We start from the raw sequence: 11,477 nt of genomic DNA on the forward strand, positions 1-11,477 counted from the left end.
ATCTATTTGACACTATTTTACAGCAGAGCTTTTGCTTGTTAACTAATTATCCCTTTTTTTAAATAGCATGAGTACTGAGTGTTCTCTGATACAGGCTTTAACTGGTAGATTTTCCTCAGTTCTTCTAATTTTAATAAGAACATTTTGAACACCCTGTTCTGACAGGATGACACAGCGGACAAAGATGTTTGCAGCAACTATTCAAGCGATTACTTCACTAATATGACTGCATTGGACTGCAGTGAGTATGTAGTATATTTAAGTAGCTCCAGTTTCTTAGAGCAAGTGTAAGAGGCCAAAGACGTCTAATGTAAGCTGATCTTTAATATAAAACCTCAGCTTTGCTGCAGCCACTGCTGTCTGCACTGGTTGCTTTTACATGCACTAATGGCAGACAGAGTGATGGCCCAGAGGAACAGAGAAAGCTCCTCTGGGTGCTTCCTCTGCTGCAGGATGTGGTTGGAAAACCACACAAACGAGATAAAAAAGTCAGGTTTGTTAAAGGTCACCAGCAGCCAATTCTTATCCCTTCTCACTCTGGCTTTCCCTTATTGGCTGCTAGTGGTAATCATGACCTTTTCTCCACTCCCCCTGTCCCTCTCTCACACACACACATATAAAATGAAGACATTGACAGGTACACACCAGTGCATACACACATTCAGCCCCACACACATGCAAACAAATTCACACAATCCTCCAGTCAATGATGAGGTATCTCTTTTGCAGGGGGAGCGAGGCAGAGACGGAGATCTCGGGAGTCCCGGCGTGTCGGTGAGTGTAGAATCCTTCTGCTTCCACTGGGTGGCAGCGGAGCTTATGTTTTCAAACACTGTGTTCAAAATGTGTGTTTCTTGTGTGTGTGTGTGTGCACAGTTACTTGAACCAAATGTCCTCACAAGGACACAGGGATGGGACTTACACGGAGCTAATTTAGGCTTACATCATGAGGTTACTTTAAACTAGTTTAGGTTGGGGAAAAATAGAGAATTAATGAAATTTGACCAAACCAGTATCTTGTTAGAATTTCTTTTCTTTAGCTATCTGTAGCTAATAAACTGGAGCCCTCAGAGAAATTCTCCCAAAGTCATTACAGTCCTTACAGATCAGGTCAAAAGTTTGCACACATCCATCATGAATGTGACTGTAACTGTAGGCTTTCTTTGTACTGTTCAAACGGTGGAATGATTGCACAGCATACATGCTTAGTGGCTGCTGAAAACAACAATTGGGTGCAAAGGTTTGAAATTGTTTTTGGATTTTTGAATTGTTTGATTTGGCCACCAACAAGCCACCAAACTCTAAATACTGTGTCAGAGACCACGACAGTGGGTGAGAATGAGAATTATCACAACATTCATGCTCATCATGAGTTGATGTAAACTTACTGCCTGATTGTGATCTTATAAAGCACCTTAAAAAGCCTCTGCAAGAGCAGTGTTATATGGATTTCTGCTAAAAGAAAACAGTACATTAAAAACACAGTAACACCGAAAAGAAAAAGAGGAGAGTAAAACGGCAACAGTGCTTTACACAAAGAATCATAAAATCTAGTCTGGAAGCACATATTCAACAGCCACTCAGAGAGAGGTGACGCAGCTGAGTTAATATGCCTTGATAAGTGACCCTGGAGACAAACTCCAGGGGCCCTCGTGGCAAAGCCCCAGCCAGCTTCGTTGTTCAGGCTCAAGCTAAGATCCACATTATTGAGGATCACAGTGCCACAGTTCAGATTCTTGGCAACAGCAAGGAGGGCCCAGAGGAGACACCGTGTCAGAATACGCTGAAATACAGACGTTTAACTGAAAATCAATGGTCAGTTTACAGGTTTCGATGGCGTGAACTGGCGAACAAATCTGAAGGTGATGATTAGAGAGACAGACAGCAGCTCTAGGACTGCTGGAAGTGCAATAAAAAGACACATTTTACAGCTCAGTCTAATAACTTTAGCTCACACAACACCATGATTGATTTGCTCAGGGAGGTAAAATTAATGATATTTTATCTATGTCTAATAACATCAGTCATACATGGAGAAACCTCTCGTTGCTCCGTTAGCAGCTATTTTCTCTCAGGTTCATTTGTTTCTGTGTAAAATGCTCCGCAGATGTAGAACGACATGTACAAATATATCTTTAAAAAACACACAAGCAAAAATAACGTGTGAATTTATATTGACGTATATGTAAACAAGTCACTAATTACCAAGATAGCTTGCTCACATACTTGCTTTGGCAGCTGTGACTTGTCAAAGAAGAAAAAGCAGAAGTATTACTAATAACATGAGTAATATCAGCATGTGGAACCTGAAGCAGATAAATATAATTTAGCTACTTTGTTGTTCTTATCGTGACATGGAGGAAGGCCTGCTAGTGATAAGCTCGCTAGATACAGGAGCTGAAGAACCACTCCTGGGTGGAACGCAGAACTGACTGTGAGCCACGTAAAGTATTGTTTGTAATAAACAAACAATAGGAGCTCTACATGATATTTACTATAAGAAGAAATCTATTAGATGTAATTGTGAAACACTCCGTTATCCATCAGAGAGAGGCAAGAAACAGCTGCAGAGACAGAACAACTGCTAATGCTGAATAGATGGAATTGTTGTAGTTGGGGAGTATTTTCAAGCTGTTGGCAGATGATTGTTCCCGGCAACAAGGTGAAATGAGATTAGAGAAGCAGGGCAGTATAATAGAACTAGCATGTTTTCCACATTGCAATTATCATCTTTAATGAATGTCAATAAACACAATAAGAAAACATAAAAATCAGAATGTTTCCACCTAATCTATGTAATTGAAGTGTTTATCAGTAGGTATTGATCCCTGAGGCATTGCCCCTCACGTTCCAAGACAAGGATTTGACAGTAAACTTGGAGGTGTGTGCACTGCAGCAGCCATGTTGCATCACACTGAGCCACGGCTGTGTGGTTATGCGTGCGACACTGGAGACCCATGAATGTCTCAGCATGCAGCTTAATGTTCACACTCTGTAATTCCTTAGTGTCGAGAATAGCCCAGCCTCCATGTGATGTGCACTCTAGGCTAAATGCATCAGCGGTGAATCACAAGCGTGTCACCTCTGAAATGAATTTGATATTTTTGTCTTCAGACACACTTCCTAATTCCTGCTGGCTAAAATGAATATGATTGTAGTTCGAGGGAACAAGGGCGGGTGTGCCCCTGTTTCCCAAGAGGAAGTGATGAAGCTGTCACTTTGGTACCTAAGGGATGTTTCTTGTGCAACATACTATGTCATTGATTAGTCTGTTACTGACCCTTATTATGTCTGTATTGCACCCATGCACTTTATGGCTACAGCTTGCTAAATTAGCTTGCTAGTGTTAGCTGGTGACGTCCAAAACTCCATCACTGATGCTCCAACAGGTGGCATCATGGTGGCTACAATACCTTTCACACACAGTCTGTGGAGTTTACTGCATACATTCAGTGCTAGCATTTATGAGGAAGCTTTTAGAGACCAATGAGGTAAAGTAACAAAGCAGCAAACTTAAAAACCTTTATCCCTCTTGACAGCACTGGCTCGTTACTTGGAATGACTCTAAATCCATAATTATAATTCTTTAGTAAGACCCTACACACACACACACACACACACACACACACACACACACACACACACACACACACACACACACACACACACACATGATGTTACTGCAACAGAAAATAAACAATAGTAATAATGCTATCTGTCAGATTTCTCAATAGCTTTGTTTGGAGCATTGATTCAGGTCAAAATACAAATGCACAGAGGTGGTTTTTGCAACCAGAATTACACAGAATTACACAATATTTATGTGTGTACATTTGTATGTGGTTTTTGTGATAGCCACGGGGTTAATTCTGCTGAGAATTTCTGGAACCTGAACACATTAACCTTAGTTTGCTGAGTTGAGTAACTGCTGTAGTGGACGTCGAGTCTCCCGAGCTGAACATTTTACATTGCTCAACATGTAGGGTAATTAAAGATGTTGGGTTAGGGGTTATTTTTTGCAGTTTTCAATCCTGTCTTTCTAAACTTCTATCCATGCTACAAAAACATTCCCTACGTAAAACAAGACCTTCCGTCTAGACTAAATTTTAACAACACAAGACATGGGCTGTTTATTCATTAATTCATTGAATAATTCAATTGAAGGCTCTTTAATTATTCTACGAAGTGTAAGCTGCAAGGTCTTGCAAGGCTGTTCATATTAGCTTTATGGATTTGTGTGTTTGGTCTATATTATTAACCTAAAAAATGATGAAACACTTGTGGACACTGATTGATGACCAATGACAAAGAAGGGTAACTGAAACTCTTGAATTCTGTAAAACTGAAACCACAAAAGCTGTGAGTCCTTTGACTGAAAAGCTCAGTTTTTGTGTGAAGTGCATCCACACAGTGACTTGAATAGAAAGCAACAAAGAGCTGCAGTTTGAGCAGAAACAGAAACGGCTACTGAACATGCATGAACATTTCCCAACACCAACAGTGTCGCACTGCTGGATGCATTCTCGAGTCTTTGAGTGGATGTCTGTAGGGTTTTTGACCTTAATTTCACATTGATTTTCTTCCTGTTACATCAGCAGTGCGGGTGATTGAGAAAGTTCCTTTGGCAGATTGTGCTGTAAGCCCCTGGCATTATGGCTTTAGTAAGGTTTCTTAGAGTTTCTTTCCTAAAATGATTGAAATCAATTACCTGGTCATGAAAGAAAGAGGAAGTCTGGAGCAAAAAGGGAAGCATTTCATGGAAAATGGAACATACCAACCTATCTGTAATCTGGCAGTGTAGAAGCTTTATAGAACTGTGGTTACCACTGGATCGTGTTTTTAGGGGCTAAGAAATCCACATTTTCATCACATTACAACAAAGAGAAAGAGGTGGGGAAAAATCTTTATAAAATGCATTACAATAACCAATCTAAGTCATCGGTTTGACAGAAAAGAGCAGTTCTGCATCAGCAATGCAGAGCAGCTCATGTAGTTTCTCTGACATACTGTCTTTGATGTAAGCAGAAGTTTCTAACTGTCTTTCTCTATTTTCCCCTCCTCTCGTCCTCCCCTCCCTCCCCACTCTCTTTTCTTCTTCCGTCAGGGCGAAGTGGGACCCAGGGGATGGAAAGGAGAGGTTTGTCGAATTAGACTTTGCGGTATTAGATATAATCCATTCTGTCTTATTCTGCACCACAGTGAGAAGGCCTGTCAAGCCTGCATGGCTGCTATAAAAGACTTACAGAGCCAGTACCTTCAGGCCTGTGGAAATCTGGGCCCCCGGGCAGAAATATACATCACAAAAGCACTCTTTCCCTAAGATGCACACATCTGCAAATCAAACACTTACTCTACTGTCTGCAGAATCACAATTTAAGGAGATACAACTTCCCTCAGTCGCTGCCATTTGTAGGACATCAAAACATATCTGCTTTTTGATCATTAGAAAAGCAGATATGCAAAGCTTCACTGTTATTCACTGTTTACTAAAACTCCTTTAAGACTGTCATTGCCCTACACCTATATCTGCCAAACCTTTCGCCCGTGCGTGGCACACCTGCAGGTTGACAACAACAGCAGCCTGTAAAGTCATTGTACTTGTTCTTAGGCAGGTTTACAGAAACTAGTTTCTCTTGACTGACAAAGCATTTGTATTTGTCACAAATTATGTCAGTTGAAATACCAGATTCGATCAGTTTCAGCGCTAGCTAGCTGAACAGCTAGCTAGCTGTTATTACCTGTTATTCACTGTTATTACCTATTACACAACCTTCCAACAAGCCTTCGTATCATTTATCTGCTTATGCAGTTGTTAGGAGTGTTAAGAAAAAGTGTTTAGCAGTCAGTAATTGCAGATCAGTTTTACTGTTTCTCTCTTTAGAGTGTGACTTTTTTGTGCTCTTTTGTTGCTGCTTCAGAAAGGAGTGACAGGTGATACGGGCCCCAGAGGACCCGATGGAAAGAAGGGTGACATGGGCCACATGGGTGTCATTGGTCCCAGGGGATTTCCCGGACAGGATGGGTCGCCAGGCCAACCGGGCCAACCAGGCCAACCGGGATATCCTGGCAAACCTGTAAGTGTGCCTCCTTTCTTATCTGATGTTAACAACCATAGCAGTGAGAATAAAAAAGGACTGAAAAATGTTGGAGAAAGGACACTTTCCTGCCACACCTGGAGAGGTCAGGGTTGGGAGTTACTGTGACACTGCTGTCAGTGTGTGTGAGCTACATGAAGATGGAGAACTGAGCATTGAGAAGATCCTCTAAATCTGCAGGCACGAGCCAGAGCATGTTTTCCAAGTCCCAGAGTGGCTTCAGCTGAATCAAAGTGTAATTGTGTGTTCCAGGGTAAGCCTCCCTCAGACGAACATCTCGTAAAGCTCTGCACTGATGTTCTGCGTAGTAAGTATTTGTTTGTGTTCACATCACTCTGCGGTGCAAAAACCAAAGCCGCAGTTGTCTCAAACATGCATTTCACACAATAGCTTTTCATCCATATCCACTTGTTGCAGTAAATTGGCGAATGGGCTTAGTCTAGTTTAAGTGCAGTTGTTTTGTAAAAGACAGTCTTAAACTCAGAATGAACGTGTTAGTCGTGATAAATCACCTCCTTCCTGTTTAGCCTTTGACGTAAAGAAGAATCCAGTGAATGTTTTTTTCTCACAGCTCCTTTTTTCCCACCCATAGATAAAATAAAAGATGGATACTGTACTGTCACCTGCTGGTTTGTAAAGTCCTGTTCTGAAGCCTTGAGATGACATTTCCAATGTTGCCATCTCAGTGTTTTGAAACTGGATGTGACAAATGAGGCGTGGATGTGGCTGTGAAAGCATACACTCATGGACACGAGCTGAATAATGTTCTTTTCTGCCTCTTACAACGACCAAAGGTTTCAGAACTGGTTTAATGTTGGATTCAGTGTAACGAAATTAGTATTTCAGTATTTTGCTGACTTCTGTAGGGTCATATGGCTTTTTGTCTCTTAGTGGCCATTTCAAAAATGCAAAATTAAGACAATTCAGCATGTTGTCTGAATAAAGTCTTATGTTGTCTGTACTATCAGGCTTTTTAACTGCTGCTCACAGTCCTGTCTGTCTGCTGTTTTGGGCTAAGCTTTTAGTACAAACCTAAAAAATACAGAGACTGCCTATAGATTCATATTATAAGACTGAATAACTGCAACTACGAGTCTAAAGCTGGCAATTACATGCTGTAGATTATAAGACGCATTAAGCAAAACAAAACAGTCAGATAAGTCAAACTTGACTCAGCTCATTCTTCGTGCTTGCTCCACTTCTGTACCATAGATTCATGAATGTTGAATTCTCTGCAGCTGCTCTATTCCCGTGTTCTACTGCGCGACTGACAGCCTTGAGTTTGAAATCCGCTTCGTAAGCATGTCTCTTAACAGGTGCCATTTTACAGCATGGCACAACCAGAATTCATACATAAGGCGGACGGTCAATTTTTGAGAAAATTAAAGGATTTTAAGTGCGCCTTATAGTGCGCAAAATACAGTGTATTGTTAAAGTGTGTAACAAAAGCAGATTCTTCTCATGTTGTGGCTGTGCCCTACAGACCAGCTGCCAGCATTGCTACAGAGCCTGACTCCTCACTCTAGATGTGAACCCTGCCAGGGTGTGAAGGGTCCTCCAGGTGAGCCGGGAGCACCGGGACCCAAAGGCTCCATGGGAACTCCAGGCTACCCTGGCAGAAATGGCGCTCCTGGTTACCCAGGACCTCCTGGAATACAGGGCCCCGCAGGCCTCAAAGGTTTGATATGACACAGTTTCTTAAAGTTATGAACCAGTACCTTCAGACAGGTTTATGTTGTCTGTACACAAAGCTTCCTCTCACCAGTGTTATATCTGCTCCACTGTGACAAAAAGCTCCATTCTGGCTCCTCACTCTGATGAAAACAAGGCAATAAGTAACTACACAGCATCACAAAGAAGCGATGGGACAAAATTTACGACCGCTTTCATCAACAGTTAAAATCAAAACAGTGTCAATGATGAACAAATTGGATGTGTTGATGTTCACTGTACCCCATAAAAAAAGATCATTAAACAAGCGAACATCAGTGAAAGTCAGCAGAGCAAAAGACAACAAATGCTCCACACCCATCTCAGCGAGCTGTCTGTGATTTATCACCACTTCAACACAGAGAGTGGCTAATCAGCTGTGGAAGATACCACTCCACTGCTGTGTAGCATTTTAACTTGTTAGGCCAGCCATGCAGCGACTTTGGAGGAGCTGGTTGAGAACATTAAGGGAAGACACTGAATAATTCTGTGCCCTGGATGTGCACATATCCAGTGTACAGGTAATTGTACAACTGTCAGTAATAGTTTAATTCATTTTAAGTTTATTTATGTATCACAAACCATACTGAGTGGAGAAGGCATTTTTCGTCTGAACTCTGCACACATCTGAATCTGCCAGTAGCCCTTTGTTAAATGCAGTGTGATTAAAAAAGCGAGCTATGCCTAACCAATCCAGGAACTCCTTGACCCGGGATATGGGATAACAAAACGTTCTCACTCCCAAAGCGTCGGAAGGTTGGTGGTTCAATCCCTGGCTCCTCCAATCTGCATGTCAAGTATCCTTGTGCAAGATACTAACCCCCAGTTCTCCGATGCATCCATTGGAGTGTGAGTGCAGTTAGAAAAAGCAGTAAGTTCAGAGAAAGTGTGATTGGGTGATCATGGCTTTTTTATAGAGCACTTTGACGACTCCGGGAGAGTAGAAAAGAATAAGAATCAGTCCATTTCCTATATTACGAGTTTGGAAAAACGAGGAAACATGAGAACTGTTTGGAATGAATCTACACATGTAGGTTTATTTTACTTAAATCGCTTTGGAAAACACCATCTAACACGATTAAGGTGGTGGTTAAGATTAGGGATAAGGTTAGGGTTAGGGCTGGAATACATGGCTGGAGCGTGTATTACTGCGGAAGTGTCATTGTATTCGATGTCATTCACAATCCGCCGCGTATCATGGGAACGGCCACCTTTCGCGTTCCCATGGGACGCCTCGGGATGTGACAAGTTGTCGGTATGTTACACGTCGGGAGTGAGAACCACCTCGGGATAAAGATCAAACTGTGACACCTCGTTCACCTTGCGATAGTCAATACAGAATCCTATAGACTCATTTTTTTTTCTACCACAGGAACTATGGACCGTGCACTGTGTGACTCTTTCAGCCCTATGAGTAATTTGTCTTTTGTGCTCAGGTAACCAATAGGGCCTTAAACATACTGTCATGCCAAGGCTCTCTGGGCCTGTGTGAGATGGCAGGCAGCCCACCGCCATAGCCTGAAACACAGGACTGGGGGTCATCTGCCTTCCTGTTTGGTGTAGCACCACCACCAGAGCAGGAGGCGATGAAGTAGCCCCAGACTGAGCAACCAGGTTCTCCAGCGCCCATGTCTGTCACTTAGCCTGGGTGTCCAGCTGCCGCTCATTTGCGACCATCACCACCATCTGAGCTAGTGCCTTAACTGGCTGCAGTACCTGTGTGTTCAACATGTCACAGTCATTCAGCCGACCCGACCATTAAACTCCTGCCACCATATTGGACTCGACTCATATGCTGTTTTTCTGATATGTTGTGTTAGTTTTATGTCAGACAAAACATGATGGAAAGATTTCAGAAAGTTTAGCTTTTTAAAACTGGGAAGGGCGCAAATCGTTTTTCACAGTACGGTATACGAATATCTCCCACTGCGACCTCACTTTTGGAGTCAGCCTCTAGTTGCAAGGAGAGCCACTGAACCTTTTGGTATCGTTTCCTTTTTCAGCATGGGAAGTTATTGTTTGCATGGAAAACAGACGTAAAATGTCCCCAAAACTCAAATTTACAGAAAACATGGCACTTTTGTTCCCGAAGCTCTCAGTCTGAATCTAATGTTAGTTTTTAAACACAGACTTATCATATCCCCAGGTGACATGGGACCCAGAGGGTTGAAAGGCAGAAAAGGAGATGGAGACCAGGGACCACCAGGACCACCTGGACACCAAGGTATGTTTCATTGTGCACATATTAACCTATTAACTGCTTTTACAATCCCATAACCTCCACACTGGTACTACCCTCTATTATTCACCTATGCCAGGAACTTTACCTGAGAGTTCTGGAAAATGTGTGAAAGCTCTTAGTAGTGTGGATGTTTAATAAATGCCACAGATATACCACGAATATGAACTTGAATGATATCCCATTCTTAATCGATAGAGTTTAATATAGTGCACATTTATGTACACTTATAAATGTACGTTTATAAGGCTCTTCTATCTGCTGACCCCACTCTGTCATTTTATGTGGTCGACCACTTTGTGGCTGAGTTTTTGTTGTTCCCACCCACTGTGTCATAATACCACTGTGGAGTTGTTGCATTATTTTGTAAACCTATGATCTAACTGACTTGAACTTCCTAATTCAATTATCACTGACCTAAATTAGGCTAAGTACAGAGGTGGTTCTTATTTCAATCTTTTCTTTTCCCTCCAGGGATTCAGGGTCCCCGTGGCTTTGATGGGATTGGCCAGCCGGGCAACCAGGGAATCCCAGGCAAACCAGGCCCACCGGGAGATCCTGGCAAAAGGGGTAGCCCAGGACTTCCAGGGGTTTGTGACATCTCTATGTGCTATCAGACCTACAATCTCAGGGAACACTACAGCAAAGGACCACACATCTGATGACATGGGAGTGAGAGAGGTTGCGTTTGACTTGGCACACACTGCTGACACCTTTAAGACAGAGATATCTGCAGCCAAGGCAGTTGTAACCTCATGAGCTGGTATGAACAGAAATAGGGAGGGCATTGATTCATGATCACTGAATTCATGATCAAAGAGGGTCAAGCTGGCTAGCGTCCTAGATATTTTAAACTTCTAAAGTTTAAATAGTGAATTCTAAATCCTGATTGAATCAGACGAACACCAAGAGCTGTAACTGAGTCGCATTGTTTTTGTCAGTGTAAGAGGCAAGAAGGCCAGGAATCTGAATAATAATAAATATGTCTACCTCCTTGTTTACCTGAATTACTGTTTAAGTTAATGATACAGAAGGCAAATATGATTAATACCCTCAATAAATATGTATAACTTCTATTAATTAAATCGTGGGCTAATGTGAGAAAAGCACAATTACTATAAACTGCATATTAAAATATTAAAGAAATAGAAAAGGATCAGTTCTTATGCTGTGCTTGGATCAGCCAGTGAGGTTATTTCTGTCGTCTGTGCAGCTCTGCCTCTGAGAAATGATGCCATCTGCAAATGGTAAAAAGTGCAGCACCTGCCGCGATGATGAATCAGGATCTGTTGTATGGAACACGCCATTTTCACATGATTATGTTGTGGTTCGCTAAACGCTTTGGTCAAACATATGAATCTAAACAAAGTTCAAAGGTTCATAACTGATAAAGATCTTGACCTCCTTCAGGTGCACAGTACATGTAGTCACTA

General features: G+C 42.0%; 1 protein-coding gene across 1 annotated transcript in view; it reads left to right on the plus strand.

Annotated features, from left to right (window-relative positions):
- The window catches only part of LOC102209986 (collagen alpha-1(XXI) chain-like), a 71,122-nt gene extending 60,298 nt beyond the window's left edge, over positions 1 to 10,824 (plus strand). Inside the window, exons 27-32 of the mRNA XM_013914375.1 lie at positions 5,105 to 5,137; positions 5,919 to 6,074; positions 6,348 to 6,402; positions 7,579 to 7,773; positions 9,952 to 10,029; positions 10,519 to 10,824. Of these exons, the coding sequence (XP_013769829.1) occupies positions 5,105 to 5,137; positions 5,919 to 6,074; positions 6,348 to 6,402; positions 7,579 to 7,773; positions 9,952 to 10,029; positions 10,519 to 10,706 (705 nt within the window). The 3' untranslated portion in view covers positions 10,707 to 10,824. The remainder of the gene's footprint in view (positions 1 to 5,104; positions 5,138 to 5,918; positions 6,075 to 6,347; positions 6,403 to 7,578; positions 7,774 to 9,951; positions 10,030 to 10,518) is intronic.
- Positions 10,825 to 11,477: the final 653 nt, after the last annotated feature.

This window comes from Pundamilia nyererei, unplaced genomic scaffold, assembly GCF_000239375.1.
Source record: "Pundamilia nyererei isolate P.nyererei 1_Seehausen unplaced genomic scaffold, PunNye1.0 scaffold00191, whole genome shotgun sequence".
NCBI classification, from domain to species: Eukaryota; Metazoa; Chordata; class Actinopteri; order Cichliformes; family Cichlidae; genus Pundamilia; species Pundamilia nyererei.